We start from the raw sequence: 18,734 nt of genomic DNA on the forward strand, positions 1-18,734 counted from the left end.
AAACACGACCTAGTTATATATTTCAAATTGAAATATTCTTATTTTTATTTTTCGATGAATTGTGTATATCGACGAATTGAGCGTGTCGATGAATTGTCGGTGAATTGTTGTCGGTGAATTTGCCGGATCCCATATATATAAGGGGAAGGTGGAAATAGCATCGGGAAGAGGGGATGGGGGAGAGCAGAGGGAGAGGGGGAAGTATGTGGGGGTAAGAGGGGAAGGTTAAGTTAGAGGGGGATAAGGGAGGGGGAAGGGGGAAGGAGGAAAGGCAAGAAGGGAAGGGAAATGGAGAGGGGGAGGGGAGAGGGATAGGGGAGGGGATGGGGGAAGGGAGGGGTGAAGAGGGAGTAAGATAGGAGAGGGGTGAAGGAGGAGGGAGGAGGGGGTACTAGAGAAAGGAAGATTGGGAAGGGAAGGAGAGGGGGGGTAGGAGAGGGAAGACGGGGAGGTGGAAGGGGGAAGGGGATGGGGGATGGGAAGGAGGATTGAGGGAGTGTGGGGGGGGAGGTGTCAACTATCTATCGCTGTGTCAACTCGCCAGTAGCTGATCTTACTAGATTAGGTCAATTCATTTCTACTTCTTTTCTTTTACTCTTCGGGTTGGTTTATGTTTAGGGAGAGAGATTCTTACTGAGCATGTTGTAAAGATAATTCATTGTATATACACCTCTGTCTGTCTATATACGTGTATATATGTGTGTATATACGTATATAATGTATGTATATATGTGCATATATATGTATATTATATATGTATGTATTATATATACATAATGTATGTATATCATATGCATATATATATGTATATTATATGTGTGTGTGTGTGTGTGTGTGTGTGTGTGTGTGTGTGTGTGTGTGTGTGTGTGTGTGTGTGTGTACGTACGTGTGATGACGACAAACACCACAGCGATGAGCAGATCATCAATGAATCAAGATCCCTTCAGGCAGTGTGAGGACGATTTTCTTCCTTTATGACCAGTTGCCAGGCTTAGTGATAGACTCTCATACGGGGTCGGTTCGTCCAAGAACGCCGTAAAATCCGGCTTTATGACGGATTTTACTTTTCTTTGTACTTGTGTCCACCGACTATTGCAATTGCACCCTTCCCACAGTACACTATTCTCGTTGTTGATGTTTCTCCGTAATGCTCTCGAGGAAGGGTGATTGATGTGATTGCACCTTCCTCTGCATATTGTATCACTGAACGCGTCACCTGCCTTCATCAAATGTGATGCTTTGCAAATACTTATGTAGTTGGTCATATAGCGTAAAGAAACATTAAAGCAGCTCGAATATATATATATAATTGTGTGTGTGTGTGTGTGTGTGTGTGTGTGTGTGTGTGTGTGTGTGTGTGTGTGTGTGTGTGTGTGTGTGTGTGTGTGTGTGTGTGTGTGTGTGTGAACTATGATAACAGGCGCGTATGTATAAAGGTATGAAGGCATATATACGCAAATGAAACAAATATACAGTACACACGCACATGTACACACATACACACACACATATATACACGCGTTTGTGTGTATGTGTGTGTGTGTGTGTGTGTGTGTGTGTGTGTGTGTGTGTGTGTGTGTATGTGTTTATGTGTGTGGGTTTGCGTTTGTGTGTGTGTGTGTGTGTGTGTGTGTGTGTGTGTGTGTGTGTGTGTGTGTGTGTGTATGTGTTTATGTGTGTGGGTTTGCGTTTGTGTGTGCGTTTGTGTGTGCACGTGTGTGTACATTTAATTTTTCCTAACCCCGAAAAAAATGCGTTTGTGTAAACATATTTTCGCATTGTTGAGGACGTTGTCCATTACATTATCATTAATTGTTATTACTGGGAACGGTTCTTCGTCAGTAAATTGACTTTACAAAGAATCGCTTAGTTCATATCCTGTTCATTCCTGGCCAGCATCCAGCTTAGTCGTCATCGAGCCACAAATGCAAATAAACTGAAGCTAATTAATTAACATGGAATCAGTTTTATGTCTTGATCTGAAAAACAAGATTCATTTGTGTCCCACTAACGCTCAGTGATTGTAGCCACGTTTGTTACCATGATGAGCTGCGGGCCTTACACGATCAATATTATTGCGCAATATTTTGTATTGTACAATATTATTGACGGTGTAGGGATGGTAATGAAGAATGACACACTATATCAAATGTACAGTCTGAACACGTGTGCCCCCTTCAGTACCATCCCTACACCGTCAATAATATTGTGCAATACAAAATATTGCGCAATATCATTGATCGTCTAGGACCCGCTCTACAGGTTTTCTTCTGGCTAGCGTCAGATGGTTTTATTCAGCCGGGTAGGGGCTTCAAGTTCAAGTGGGCTAACCAGCAAGAGTTAGCCTTGTCTTGTCGATTAGCCCCTAATTTGGGAGCTTAAGCCACACTTGCGAACTTAGCCCTAACTTCCTAACTTACCTATCTTACCCTCTTCCCGCTTCTCCTCACCCCCTACCCTTCCCTCTTTTCCTTCCCCAGTCCCCTTTTCTCCTTCCTCTTTCCATTTCCCCCTACTCCCTCCTCCTCCTTTACATTCCCCTTTTCCCTTCCTCCCTTCCTTTTTTCCCCTTTCCCCCTTTTTCCATTTACTCTTTTCCCCTCTCCCCCTTTCCCATCTCTTCCCCCCTTCCCGCCCTCCTTCCCCTTCCCCTTCCCCTTTCCCCTTTCCCCTTCCCCTTTCCCCTTCCCCTTTCCCCTTCCCCTTCCCCCTTCCCCTTTCCCCTTTCCCCTTTCCCCTTCCCCCTTCCCCTTTCCCCTTCCCCCTCCCCTCCCTAGTCCTCCCCTACTCCCCCTTCCTTTCCCCCTACCGTCCTCGCCTGTGACCATTCCGTCACAAAGTTTGGACAGCGGCGTCGCTATACGCGCGCGGCGTCTTCCAGATTCAGCCCTCTTGTTGTCGTCCTTGCTGGTAAATATGTTTTTGTCTTTATTTTTTCAGTTTTTTGTTTTGTTTTTTTGTGTCTGCATTTTGTATTTTATGTATTGTTTGATATGTTCGTTGTCTTTATTTTCGTGTGTATTCACTGTTTTGTACTGAATAAAATGGTTCTTTCTCTCAGTTATCTGGTCTGCGCTGAAAGTTTCTCGATCCATGGACTACGGTCATAATGCCTTTGCTGACTATTGTCGCGAACTCCACAGCCACGATGGTATCTTGTTGTCTGTGATAATAGTGCCTCGAAGGTGGAGCTCGAACTTGGTTCCGCTGACTTGGCCGGCCGAAACGATAACCATTACACCAGCCATGAATGTGTATATAGTACATGTATGCGTATATATACATACATATATATATATAGTATATATATATATATATATATAATATATATATATATATATATATATGTACACATAATTCTTACCTGCTGTGGTTTATCCCGTATTAAGAGTGATATAATTACTATAGAATGCATTTCACAGGAGCCATGATCATCATCATCAGGATTAGAAACATGTTTTTTTTCCTCACGTGACATATCGCTCCCCACTGTCTTCCTTCTCACGAAATTGTCTGAGCAGATAGCAGTTTCTTCGTTTCCATTTTCCATCACCACAACCTTGACTAAGTTAAGAATGTTCTGACATCAAACCACAGAAATAGTTTTGACGATTTTTGGTGTCTTTAACTGTGGAAAATATGTCCTGTGACAGCGCCATCTAAACGTGAGCATTGGAACATCAAAGACCTACTTGAGACACAGAAGCTTGACGTAGTCTAACCTTTGCTTCTTACCCTGTGTTATATCTCTCCCTCTCTCTCTCTCTCTCTCTCTCTCACACACACAAACACACACACACACACACACACCTGGACAACAGTGACTTATTTTCCACTACAATGACGTCATGTCGACCAACGTTATGACGTCATGTCGACTTACGTTGTCGATGATTTCAATTCGTCGTTAGACGTACTAAAGAGGATGCAAGAACATAATACATTGTTCCTCTTCAAGAGCTTGTTATCTTAACATTCTATCCTTGAGGGACAGATTGGAGCATATTGCTTCATTCATTAAGTTTAACTTAGACTATGGCGGGTGGAGAACCGTTATGACGTCATCAACCGTCATTAACGGTTTCTGGAGTTATTGGTATAAGCTGGGCGATTTGAAGACTACGAGGAGGGACGTGCAGACCAGGGCACCCCATAGACCCCACGCGGGGCGCAAGGAAGCTCCTGTAAGAAAAGAGGAGAAAAACAAGTATTAGAAGCGGGTCGTCTCTCGGGCGCTCTCGTTCTCTCTCTCTCTCTCTCTCTCTCTCTCTCTCTCTCTCTCTCTCTCTCTCTCTCTCTCTCTCTCTCTCTCTCTCTCTCTCTCTCTCTCTCTCTCTCTCTCTCTCTCTCTTTCTTTCTCTTTCTCTTTCTCTCGTTCTCTCTCCTTATATATATCGTTCTCTTTCTATGTGTCGTTATGGTTTGAATGTGTCCTCTGTAAATAGCTACATTATTTTGTAATATATTTGACGCTCCTGGAGCCTAATAAATTGATTAAAAAAATATCGTTCTCTCGCTCTCTCTCTCTCTCTCTCTCTCTCTCTCTCTCTCTCTCTCTCTCTCTCTCTCTCTCTCTCTCTCTCTCCGAGTTCCATTTTTATATGTAAAAAGTTTGTCACATTCGTACGTCAGAGAATGTCTTCGAATTGTTTATACATTTGTTGCTGAATGTTTGTAAGTTTCGCATTCGACCCTCTGCGTGTTTAATGTAAATTAAAAAAAAGTCTATATTAATTCTAAATTGGTCGTGTTAGTCGCAAACTATCTTAAGTGTAATACATGTTTATACATCTATGTAATATGTTGAGTATTCAATTGTAAATCCATTTATGAGCGAGTTTTAGCTTTTATTTGTAAACTGTGTGAGAGAGTGGGTCATTTTCAGTGGTTTTTATTTGTAATTTCTATATATCGTTTATGATTGTTTAGTTTGTGTTTGGGATCTAGTCTTTCTCTCCCTCCCTCTCTCCTCTCTCTCTCTCTCTCTCTCTCTCTCTCTCTCTCTCTCTCTCTCTCTCTCTCTCTCTCTCTCTCTCTCTCTCTCTCTCTCTCTCTCTCTCTCTTTCTTAGTCTCTCCATCTCTCTGTCTTTCTCTTCCACTTAGTCTCGTGTAGTTAATTCATACATAACGTTGTTCGTGTAGGCATAACCTACACAACAATGATCGCAAAGGTACAACCTGCACATTATTGATCCTAAAATTACGACATAGACAACGTTGATTATAAAGTTATGATCTACACAGAGTTGATCGTAAAGGTATGACCTATACAACGTTGATTGTGCAGTTACGACCTACACAACGTTGATCGTAAAGTTACGACCTACACAATGTTGATCGTAAAGTTACGACCTACACAACGTTGGTCGTAAAGTTACGACCTACACAACGTTGATCGTAAAGTTACGACCTACACAATGTTGATCGCAAAGTTACGACCTACACAACGTTGATCGTAGGGTTACGACCTAGATACGGTTGGTCTTATGCTATGCCCTGCACAGATGGGGTCCATCTCTCTACCGAAACACCGAAACAATGCACAAAAAAAAAAAAATAATAATAATAATAAGATGAATAAATGAATAGAAAAAAAATAAAAAAAATAAAATAGAATTAATGAAATGAAATTAGTAAAAAGAATAATAAATAGAATTATAGAATAAATAAAGTAATAAAATCATAAATGAAATTATAAATAACATTGCATCTCTCATCTCATACGCGAGTCTATTCGAGGTATTCTTTATAACCATTACATCACCTTTTTTTTTTTTTTTTTTTTTTTTTTTTTTGGGCCATCGGTACTGAAAACTGTAAGAGTGCCACATTAAAATTCAACGAAAAGAAGAATAATTGCCGCTTTTTTTTTCCGTTGGCAAAAAATCAACCCTTTTCGTTCATAGGAAATCACAATATGTTTGTAGTTATGGACAAGGGGAGATGACGTGGGCATTTCCATATATGTGAAAAAAATAACAAAAATGATCATAATAATGAAAATATATTATACAATTACACCACACGCGAATTGAAAAAAAAACGGGAACGAGAAAAAGTGGGGAAATATTTTACCACAAAAGTGAATTGAATAAATGAATCGCAAAGTGGATGCTATAGTAAAGGAAGCACGTGCAGTAAATAAATAAATAAATAAAAAATAAATGGATAAATGAATAGGTAGATAAATGAATACGTAAATAAATAAACGAATAAATTTATAAATAAGTAATTAAACAAGTAAACAAGTAAATATCTAAATGAATTAATAAATAAATAAATAGATAAATAGGCATATAAAAATAATAGTAAATATATATATAAACAGCCAAACAAATCAACAAGAAAAAACGAAAATATATGGATAAATATATAAATAAAAAGAGTAGAACGGAGAGAATTGATAAAGTCATAGACCCCTCAATATAAAAACCAGTGACGTCACACAATTTCATTCACCTCAAGGACGGACCCCAGACGGGAAAGGGTCGTTAGAAACCGCGACCCCTTTAGTCACAGCCAACTGGAGATCAGTCGCCGGTTGGCAGCTCTCCTTATCAACATAAGAATGGAGGAGATTGGGAGAGACCATAAGCCCTACACTAGGCAGTTCCATGTCCCTTACCACCTGTCTCCCTATCCATAAAGTTATCTAACTTTCTCTTAGAAAATAAACGATTTTTTTTTTAGCACTCGCTACATGGTTCCTGAATCTATTCCATTCCTTAACTACTCTGTTAACTACTATCTCTCTCTCTCTCTCTCTCTCTCTCTCCCTCTCTCCCTCTCTCTCTCTCTCTCTCTCTCTCTCTCTCTCTCTCTCTCTCTCTCTCTCTCTCAACTAGGAAGTTCCATGTCCCTTACCACCTCTCTTCCTATCCATAAAGTTATCTAATCTTCTATTAGAAAATAAACAAAAATTGTTTTAGCATTCACAACATGGTTACTGAATCTATTCGATTCGTTAACTACTCTGTTAACTACTACTTTCTCTCTCTCTCTCTCTCTCTCTCTCTCTCTCTCTCTCTCTCTCTCTCTCTCTCACTCTCTCTCACTCTCTCTCCCACTCTCTCTCCCACTCTCTCTCCCACTCTCTCTCCCTCTCTCCCCCTCTCCCTCTCTCCCTCTCTCTCTCTCTCTCTCTCTCTCTCTCTCTCTCTCTCTCTCTCTCTCTCTCTCTCTCTCTCTCTCTCTCTCTCTCTCTCTCTCTCTCTCTCTCTCCTCTCTCTCTCTCTCTCAACTAGGCAGTTCCATGTCCCTTACCACCTGTCTTCCTATCCATACAGTTATCTAATCTTCTCTTAAAAAAAATAGATAAAAATGGTTTAGCACTAACTACATGGTTACTGAATCTGTTCCATTCGTTAACTACTCTGTTAACTATTACTACTACTCTCTCTCTCTCTCTCTCTCTCTCTCTCTCTCTCTCTCTCTCTCTCTCTCTCTCTCTCTCTCTCTCTCTCGCACTCTCTCTCCCTCACTCTCTCTCCCCCTCTCTCTGTCTCTCCCTCTCTCTCCCCCATCTCTCTCTCCCTCTCTCTCCCCCTCTCTCTCTCCCTCTCTCTCCCCCTCTCTCTCCCCTCTCTCTCCCTCCCTCCTCTCTCTCTCTCTCCCTCTCTCTCCCTCTCTCTCCCTCTCTCTCTCTCTCTCTCTCTCTCTCTCTCTCTCTCTCTCTCTCTCTCTCTCTCTCTCTCTTTCTCTCTCTCTCAACTAGGCAGTTCCATGTCCCTTACCACCTGTCTTCCTATCCATAAATTTATCTAATCTTCTCTTTAAAAAAATAGATAAAAATGTTTTAGCACTAACTACATTGTTACTAAATCTATTCCATTCGTTAATCAGTCTGTAGGGAAACCAATTCTCGCCTATTTCCTTCTTAAACCAAAATTTGTCCAGTTTAATCCCAATTAAGGGTGAAACAGATTTAGTTAACGTTGATACAGTGTCTTGTGCTCATTATAATGACCAAATAACAGCCCCTTGGGGTTGCACATCTGCATAGAAGAAATGGTATTGACAGACTTTAAAGACGGAAGGCAGGGAGACGATTCTAGTCGACGTCCGTCTCATAGAACTAACACTTGTAAGAACCCGATATTGATAGAAATGTAGACGAAAATAGATAAATAAAGAAATCGATGAATAAATGATAAATGAATATAAACAAATAAATAGATGAATAAATATATAATTGATTGAATAGATAAATTGATGAATAAATAGATACAAATTGATAAGTAAATAAATAAACGAATATATGAATAAATAAATGGATATATGAATAAATGAGTGAATTAATGAACAATTAAATAGGGAAATAAAGAAATAGTTAAAATAGATAAATTGATAAGTAAATAGAAAGGTATAGATAAATAAATGAATAGATATAGGCTTAGTTACCAAAACAAAAGATAAAGAACAACCAGAAGGTAGATTTCAAAGAAAAATCTCGGTAGTGGAACTCTGCACACACACAAAAGAACACGTGAGGAACTGGAACAAGAACAGTGTGTCTGAATTTAAGAAAGAAATGAAGGAAGGAAGAAGGGGAGGAAGGAAGGAAGAAGGGGAGGAAGAAGCTACAAGATAGAAAATGAAACGTTTCTTGCAAAGGAGAGACCCCAAACACGTTGCCAAAAGAACGAAGAAGAAGAGGAAGAACAAGAACAAGAACAGGAGGGAATAAAGCCGGAAGCTGGAAAGGGAGCGTCACAAAAAAGAAGAGGAAGAACGAGAAGAGGAAGAAGACGAGGAAGAAGAAGAGGAAGAAGGGGAAGAAGAAAGAGATGAAGAAGAAGAGGATGAAGACGAAAAAAAAGAGGAAGAAGAGGAGGAAGAAGACAAGGAATAATAGGAAGAAGAGGAGGAAGAGGACAATGAAGAAGAGGAAGAAGAAAGAGGATGAAGAAGAGGAAGAAGAAAGAGAGGATGAAGAAGAGGAAGAAGAAAAAGATAAAGACGAGAAAAAAGAGGAAGAAGAAGAAGAGGAGGAAGAAATAGAAGAGGTAGAAGAGAAAAAAGAGGAAAAAAGAGGAAGGAGAGGGAGAAGACAAAGAGAAAGATAAAGAGGAGGAAGAGGAGGAAAACGAAGAGGGGGAAGAAGAGGAGGTAGAAGGGAAAGAAGCAGAAGAGGTAGAATAGGAAGAAAAAGAAAGAAAAAGAGGAAGAAGAGGGAGAAGATAAAGAAAAAGAGGAAGAGGAGGAAAATGAAGAGGGAAAGAAAAGGAGGAAGAAGAGAAGGAAGAGGAGGAAGAAGAGGATGAAGAGGAGGGGGAAGAGGAGAAAGATGAGAAAGAGGAGGCAGAAGAAGAGGAAGAGGAGGAGGAGAAAGAGAAGGAGGAGAAATGGGAGGAGGAAGAAGAAGAAGAAGAGTAGGAAGGGGAGGAGGAGAAAGAGTAGGAAAAGGAGGAGGAAGAGTAAGAAGAGGAGGAGAAAGATGAGGAGAAAGAGGATGAAGAGGAAGAGGGAGGAGGGGGAGGGGGAGGAAGAGGAGGAAAAGGAGGAAGAGGAAGCTGAGAAAGAAGAGGAAAAGGAGGAAGATGAAGAGGGGGAAGATGAGGAAAGAGAAAATGAGGAGGGAGAGGAAGAGGAGGAAAAGGAGGAAGAGGAAGCTGAGAAAGAAGAGGAAAAGGAGGAAGATGAAGAGGGGGAAGATGAGGAAAGAGAAAATGAGGAGGGAGAGGAAGAGGAGGAAAAGGAGGAGGAAGCGGAGGAGGAGGAGGAGGAATAGGAGGAAGAGGAAGCGAAGAAGAAAAAGGAGAAGGAAGAAGATGAAGAGGGGGAAAATGAGGAGAGAGAAAATGAGGAGAAGGGAGAGGACGAGGAGGAAGCGGAGGAGGAGGAAACGGGGGGAGAGGAGGTGGAGGAGTAGGAAGAGGAGGAGTAAGAAGAGAAGGAAAAAGAGAAAGAAGAAGAGAAAGAAGAGAAGGAAAAAGAGGAAGGAGAGAAAGAAGGAAAAAGAGAAAGAAGAAGAAGAGAAAGAAGAGGACATGAACGAAGACGATGACTACGAAGACGAAGACGACGACGACGACGACGACGACCACGACCACGACGACGACCACCGTAGAAAGGGAGTATGGAAACAGAAAAATGTATTATTGTCAGAAAAGGGAGATAAATATAACATTATGTTGATACCAATAGACCCGAATGCCATAAATATTTGTACAAAACGATGCATGAGCAACGATGACATTTGAAAAATAGTGACTTGGGTCATATTGAGGTGTCTGCTTACTCGGTAAGGTTTGCATGCCTGGTGATCCAACATGGAGTCTCGGCAAACAGGAAATAAGTGTTGATATAGCATTGATACAAAGATGTAAGCACGGGTACCAACCCTACCGTATTGTCCCTTTTGGTTACCATCGGATTCTTTTTCTTTGGTCAGTTTCATAATTAATTGTTCATTCATTTTATTATTTATATTTTTATTTTTTCACTCTATTGTTCAATTATCAATTTATTCAATTCATGTATTGAACTGTTTATTGATTTGTTATTTATCTATATGAATTCATATTCATTTATTTATTTGATTATTTCTATATCTTATTTCTCTATATATCTGTGTAATTATCTACCTATTCATTTATTTTTTCTTATCTATTCATTTATTTTTTCAGAAGTTCATGAATGGACAATATTCATTGTTTTGTTTGCAGATTCCCCCATAAACAGATTAGAATCACAAAGGAACACAAAGGAAGAACAAACAACAGCAGGCCTACTGGCGCTAACGAGGCTGTTTGTGTTAACTAAACTACACTACAATTAAGGAAACAGGGCAACTAGGTGATAAAAGATGAACTAATACTACTACTATCACTATCCTATCCAATTAGTCCAATTGCGATTAAATGTCTGGTTGTCATATCTTTTATTGCAAAGGATAATATTTCATTTGTGGATTAGATTCTAAGTATTTATCTAAGCGATTTTTAAATGTTGTTATCGTGTTACTTTCGACGACAGTGGAAGGTAACGAATTCCACACGTTAACAACCCGGTTAAAGAAGAAGTGCTTACTCTCGTTCGTAGAGAATCTTTTGCCAATTACTTTGAAATCGTGGCGTCTTCTTGTATTTGATTGGTCTAATAAGAAGTAATCTTTGACATTAATGTTGTCAAAGCCTTTGAACATTTTAAAAACCTCAATCAAATCTCCTCGCATTCTTCTTTTTGAGAGGGAGAATAAGTTTAGATTTTTTAGTCTTTCTTCATACGGCAGATTTCTCAGCCTTGGTATCATTTTGGTCATTCTCCGTTGTACTCTTTCTAGTTTGTTAATATCTTTCTGGTAGTATGGGGACCAAAATTGTACACAATATTCGAGATGGGGACGGACCAAGGAATTATAGAGGTTTAGCAATATTTTTTCTGATTTATTTTCGAAGACTCTTCCGATGAAGCCAACTAATTTGTTTGCTGTTTTAAAAACTTCTGAGCAATGTTGACTTGGCTTCAAGTCATTTGATATTAAAACTCCTAGATCTTTTTCTTTAGTTACTGAATCCAATATTTCGCCATTCATTTGGTATTGGATGTGATCATTATTTCCTCCAATGTGCATGACTTTACATTTGTTAACGTTAAATTTCATTTGCCACTTGCTAGCCCATTTTGATAATTTATCTAGATCGGATTGTAGAGTTTCTTTCTCTTTGGTGGTTGTTACTTTACCGGCAATTTTTGTGTCATCAGCAAATTTTGATACTTTGCAGAGGAGGCCGTCATCTAGATCATTTATATATATTAAGAACAAGACGGGTCCCAAAACTGATCCTTGCGGTACGCCACTTTTAACGTCGAGCCAGCTAGATGATGCCCCGTTAATTACGACCCTCTGTTTTCGCTCTGAGAGCCAATCTTTAATCCAGTTGTGGATATTGCCAGAAATACTGTGCATTTTTAATTTGTCGAGCAATCGTTTGTGGGGAACTTTATCGAATGCCTTCTGAAAATCTAGATAGATTATATCAACAGATCTACATTCCTCGTACTTGTTAAAAACGTCATGAAAGATGTCAAGGAGATTAGTTAGACATGAGCGTTTGCTACGAAAGCCATGTCGCGAATCTTTCATAATCTTATTTTCTTCTAAAAATTTTACTACATTGTCACGGATAATTGTTTCTAGCAGTTTGCACACAATCGAAGTCAGGCTAATCGGTCTGTAGTTGCCTGGTTGTGATTATAATTGTTTCTAGCAGTTTGCACACAATCGAAGTCAGGCTAATCGGTCTGTAGTTGCCTGGTTGTGATTTGTCCCCTTTCTTGAATATTGGTGTTACGTTAGCACATTTCCAATCTGATGGGACTTCACCGAGTGCTAATGATTTGTTGAAGAGGATGCACAAGGGTTTACTGATTTGATTTTTGACTTCTCGCAGAATTCTAGGTGAAATTTTGTCAGGTCCCGGGGCTTTATTTATTTTGAGCTTATCAATCACTTGTACGACATCCCTTTCTGTAATTATGAGTTGATTTGAAACGTTTTGGGACATTTTATGTTCTGGTGGCTGATACACTAAGTAATCTTCGTCTGTGAAGACTGATGCAAAAAAATTGTTAAGGATTGAGGCCATCTCATTTTCATCATTCGTATGTTTTCCTTCATCGTTATGTAATGGTCCAATGCCGCAGGTAAGCGTTTTCTTCGTATTCGCATAACTATAGAATTCTTTAGGGTTCGACTTGCTTGCCTCTGCAATATACTCTTCAAGATGTTTCTTACTACGTTTTATCAGTGTTTTGGTTTCTCGGCGAATTCTGTCTAGTGTTAGTTTATCGTCTTGGCTTTTAGTTGTTAAATACTTTTTGTACGCACTCTTTTTACGAGAGAGGTTGTTACTAATTTCCCTATTCCACCACTTTGGTTTATTTGTTGCCGGACGTCTCTCACGATAGGGAACACAGAGATTTACAGCATTGTTTAGGTCCGTGGTGAAGTTTTGCCACGCTTCATCAATATCAATCTCGTTCGAACTTGTACTCCAGTCTAAGTTTTCTAGTAATGATCGGAGTCTATTGAAATTAGCTCTAGGGAAGTCGGGTACTTTTTCTTTGCTAGTCTTAGATAAACTGGCTTCCATTTTAATTTTGAATGTGATGGTACGATGATCGCTAGTACTGAATAATGGGCCGACATTTTTGTCGTTCACAAGATTTTCTGTTGTAGAGAATATTAGGTCAAGGATATTATCTCCTCGGGTAGGGCTGTTTACGCCTTGGTGGAAGCCACTTTCTAGTAAGTTACTATACAAGTTTCTTCCTGTATGCGAACTCAAATCTTCACCACATCTCTTCACCGGTAGGTTAAAGTCTCCCATGATGACTGTCTCGCAGCGTTGGTTAGTTTCTATGATCAAATCGAATAAATTTTCGTAATTTACTAGTAGCTGACCCGGTGGTCTATAAACAAGTCCAATTATTACTTTAGATTCACTGCAATTGGTTCTTATTTCAACAAACAAAATGTCAACATTTGTTACTGTTTCTGTTTTTAACAGTGATGGTTGGAGGGAGTTATGGACATACAAGATTACTCCACCACCTATTCTATTTTCTCTTTCGCGGCTGAAAATTGTGTAGCCTGACAAACAGTATTCCGCTATAAAGTCTCGACTTGATGTGTCCAACCATGTCTCTGTTACTCCTATCACGTGATAGTTACCTGTCGCTCCGAGAATCTCTAGATCTTTGAACTTGTTTCGTACGCTGCGAGCATGAACGTAACATAGATTGATATCTGCCACTTTTCTGTTTTGCTCTATTACGGGGGTGTTGATGGGGGCTCCGCTGAGGAGTTTTTTCTTCTGATGTCGGTCAGGTTGTTGTTGAGCAGCCTACCTAACCTTGCTGCTCCGGCCACATTCAAGTGGAGACCATCTTCCTCAAAAAGAGTTTTGTCGAAGTAGAAGTTGTCCCAGAAATTGAAAAAGTGTACATTTTCCTTATCACAGAGGGTTTTTACTCTGTTGTTTGCACTGAATGTTTTGTTGTAGAAACTGTCAATGTCGAAGTATTTTCCCCTTCCCTGGAATCTGGGAAGGATCCCTGAGATGACAAGGTTTTTCCCGGGAACCTTTTCTTTATATTTCCTGATTGTACTCCGGTACTTTTCTATGAGTTCTTCCTATCGAGTTGATTCGACGTCATTCGTACCGGCGTGGATTATGAATACCGTATTTGCGTCCGCTTCTTTTGTGACATCGTCACAGGACTCGGCAATATCATCGAGTCCGGCACCTCTGTACATATAACACCTGCGGCCATTTGAAGAACGGCCACAGAACTCTTCGGATTGGTGCCTCACTATGGAGTCCCCTACTAAGCGGGTTTCAAACTCATCCTCCTTGGCTAGTTCTAAAACTTTAAATCTGTTGGAGGTGGTGGGTCCTGATGATATCTGTGCCCTCCGGCGGGGTTTGGCACCTCTCTTGACTATTTGCCATCCTCCATCCCGTGTAGTGGGTGGGGGCGCTTCCTATAGTGCAAGCCGGGGACTATCCCGTGAAGCAGGAATGTCGTTTTTGGGGACTGCACTTACACGCGAGTGTATCGGTTCCTGTGGTGCCGGTTGGGGACTATCCTGTGAAGCTGGAACGTCGTTTTGGGGGACCGCATTTTCATTCGAGTGTATCGGTGCCACCAATTGTGGGGCTGTCCCCACGTTCTCGGTCACGAACGTTACAAGGGCCTCATATCTTGTCTTCATCATTTAAAAAAGGGCCTCATATTTCGCCTTCAGGGATTCACACTGCTCCTTCAGAGCCTTGATCTGTTGGGAGTCTTTGTCTTGACTATTTTTAAAGACGCACATGCGGCAAATAGACGAGTTTTTGAAATACTGCTTTGCTACCCTGCATCTGCAGCTTTCGCAGGTTCGTAAGGGAGAAGGCATTTTGACTGATTTAGATGTTTGCCTTGATATGCTTGAGAGAAAGATTTGTCTTAAGTTTGTACTCGCCACTTTTCGGCTCCTCTCTCTGGACGATACATATACACCGATTTCCTTATCCGGATCGACTGCGGTAGCTAATGCTAATACAATCCCTAATAATGATTCCTAATAATACTAACTTAGGTATACAAATGAAAAGAATCTCTTAATAGTAATCCCTAATAACAATATCTTATGTATACAGATGCAAAGAAAGGTAATAGGGGAAAGAGGAGAGAGGAGAGGGAGAGAGCGAGCGAGAGAGAGGAGAGAGAAAGAGAGGAGAGAGAGAGAGAGGAGAGGGAGAGAGGAGAGGGAGAGAGAGGAGAGGGAGAGAGAGGAGAGGGAGAGAGCGGAGAGGGAGAGAGCGGAGAGGGAGAGAGCGGAGAGGGAGAGAGCGGAGAGGGAGAGAGCGGAGAGGGAGAGAGCGGAGAGGGAGAGAGCGGAGAGGGAGAGAGCGGAGAGAGGGAGTGGAGAGAGAGAGAGAGGAGAAAGAGAGAGGGGAGAGGAGAGAGAGAGTAGAGAGAGCGAGAGGAGAGAGAGAGAGGAGAGAGAGAGAGGGAGAGAGAGAGAGAGAGAGAGACGGTCATTTCATTTTGCCCTCGGCGTGGGAAGATGAAGGAGGGGCTGGGGGGACGGGGGTGTGTGGGGGGGAGGAGGATAGGGGGCCGGAGGCCGGAGGGGGGGATGGGGGTTGGAGGGGCAATTGGGCAGGGGTTGGCTGGGGTGTTGGGTCACGGCATTTGGTTCTTCTTGCAACAGCTGGACAGGGGTTGGCGGGGATGTTGGGTCTGAATTTGATTCTTCTTCGGGAATGCACTTTGTCGACTGAATTAGATTCTTCTTCGGGAATGCACTTTGTCGACTGAATTAGATTCTTCTTCGGGAATGCACTTTGTCGACACTTATTTGAATATATCACTGACACTGACTTGGGCCTGCGACCGCTTGGGGAGTGGGGGGGGGTAACGGTCAGATGCGCGCGGTATTTTACAACCAGGCCTCCCCTCTGACACTGGCACTGACAGCACAACACTCACGTGGTGCTTTTGGTTCATTAATTTATTCTAGACTTATTGATCGCCTGATAACCGTACACTATATTTTTTCTTCGATTGTGGGGTCATCGTTCGTTTGACCATCTTTTCACAATTGTCTGAGCCTTATCACCGCTTTATTCACTGATTTAATGAGAGCAAGGTCTCGACACGTCTACACTCCATGGCATTGAATAAGAAATTAAATCAACATCAGGTTAATCTCTTCCAAAAATGTAAGAGTGTATCCTTACTTCCAAAGTATGTGATATATGATATAATAGCTTTCTTGTCAAAAAGATCATTCGACTCGACAAAAATATTTTGAAACAACGAAAGTGAAATACGTATTTCCGTAGATTTTTTATCATTTGTTATTACTATTATTATGATTATTACTATCATTATCATTGTTGTTGTTTTGTTATTATTAGTTATTGTTATTGTTTTATTATTATTATTATTATTATTATTATTTATTATTATTTTATTATTATTGTTATTGTTATTATCATTATCATTATTATTATTATTACTTATTATTATCAGAAAGATGATGAAGAAGAGGAAGAGAAAGAAGAGAGGATGAAGAGGAAGAGAAAGAAGAGAGGATGAAGAAGAGGAAGAGAAATCGTTACTATTTTCAATTATTATAATTATTATTATAAATCATTACTATTACCATTCTATTACCATTACTTTTATCATTACCATTATTATTACTACTAGTATGAATTACTATTAATATAATCATTATGATAATTATCCATCATTACTGTTATCATTATTAATCATTTCTTTTACTATCACTATTATCGTTACCATTATCACTCATCATTTACAATCATTATTACCATTACTATTATCATTACTATTACCAATCATTACTATTATTAATTACAATTAGAATTATTACCATTACAATTATTGCCATTATTACTATTAATTGATAATAGTAATGAATAGTAATAGTAATAATTATTGTTTGATAGTAACGCTTGATAATGGTTGAAGTAATGATTGATAATGGTAATTATGTTAATATTATTGGTTACCATTACAATGGTAATAGTAATGGTAGTTACAGTTACTATCATTACTGTTATCACTATTATCGTTACTATAATCAATCATAATTTACTATCAATTACCATTACTATTACCAATCATTACTATTATCAATCGTTAATATTATTATAACCATTACTAGTAGTTGTTACAATTACATCCATTAACATTGCTATTATTATCAATGCCATTATTACTATTACCATTATTATTATCATTACTAATATTAGTAATATTTTTGCGGAGTAAATATTTTATTCTTTACCATGAGGACAGGCGGCTTGGTTTCAAATCTGGTAATGATAAAATATTAATGATAATAGTAATAATTGTAATGATAATGGTAATAGTAACTAATTATGGTAACAGTAATGGTAATTAATGGTAAGTAATGGTAGTAGTGGTAATGGTAATAGTAATAGTAATGATAATAGTAATAGTATTAAAAATAGTGATAATAGTAATAATGATAATAGTAATTAGTAGTAATAGTAGTAGTAGTAATAATAATCGTAGTAATCGTAGTATAAAATAATAGTAGTAATACTTAATAATCGTAGTAATAATAATAATAATTAGTAATAGTAATAATAACAGTAGTAATAGTAGTAATAATAGTAATTAGTAGAAATAGAAGTAAAATAATCGTAGTAGTAATAATAGTAGTAATAATAGTAGTAATAATAGTAATAATCGTAGTAGTAGTAATAATAGTAGTAATAATAGTAATTAGTAGTAATAGTAGAAGTAATAATAATCGTAGTGATAGTAGTAGTAGTAATAATCGTAGTAATGATAGTAATAATAGTAATTAGTAATAGAAGTAATCATCATAATCGTAGTAATAATAGTAATAATAGTAGTAATAGTAGTAATAATAGTATTATTACTATTACTACTGATTACTATTATTATTACGATTATTATTTTACTTCTACTATTACTACTAATTACTACTGTTGTTATTACTACTATTATTATTACTATTATTACTATTACTATTATTACTACTATTATTACGATTACTATTACTTCTATTACTACTAATTACTATTATTACTACGATTATTATTATTACTTCTACTATTACTACTAAAATTACTATTACTACTAATTACTATTATTACTATTATTACTACTATTACTACGATTATTAATTATTACTATTATTATTATTACTACTATTACTAATTACTATTATTATTATTACTACTATTATTATTACTATTATTACTACTACTATTACTACGATTATTTTACTTCTACTATTACTACTAATTACTACTAATTACTATTACTACTGTTTTGGAAAGAAATTAAGAGAGGAAGAGGCGAATCAAGTAGGGAAGAAAAGGTAAAAGGTACAGATGGAGAGATGATAATGGAAGAGATGGCAGTAAGGGGAAGATGGGCAGAATATTTTAGGGAGTTAATAAATGTGAAGGAGGATAGGGAAGGAAAGATAGCTGCAGTGGGAAATGCGAAGAAAATGAGAGTGGTGAGTGAGGAGAATGGAGGAGAAATAAGGAAGGATGAGGTGAAGGCAGTTGTAAAGATGATGAAAGCAGGTAAGGCACCTGGTCTGGATGGATGCCATGCAGATTGTCTGAAAAAGGGAGGTTCAGTGATGGTGGACTGGTTGGTGAGGTTATTTAATGTTTGCTGGAGAGAGGGTAGAGTA

At 38.8% G+C, this 18,734-nt stretch overlaps 1 protein-coding gene across 3 annotated transcripts in view; it reads right to left on the minus strand.

Annotated features, from left to right (window-relative positions):
* The window catches only part of LOC143040909 (uncharacterized), a 232,179-nt gene that overhangs the window by 32,502 nt on the left and 180,943 nt on the right, over positions 1-18,734 (minus strand). For 2 of the 3 annotated variants that reach the window (XM_076212359.1, XM_076212360.1), the window contains one exon: positions 3,356-4,182. The exons of the other annotated variant lie outside the window; for it this stretch is intronic. In XM_076212359.1, the coding sequence (XP_076068474.1) occupies positions 4,091-4,182 (92 nt within the window). In that variant the 3' untranslated portion in view covers positions 3,356-4,090. Of the gene's footprint in view, positions 1-3,355; positions 4,183-18,734 lie in introns of those variants that run through there. 3 annotated transcript variants of the gene reach the window in all.

This window comes from Oratosquilla oratoria, chromosome 29 (genome assembly GCF_046742065.1).
Source record: "Oratosquilla oratoria isolate Oo_2021 chromosome 29, ASM4674206v1, whole genome shotgun sequence".
NCBI lineage: Eukaryota > Metazoa > Arthropoda > Malacostraca > Stomatopoda > Squillidae > Oratosquilla > Oratosquilla oratoria.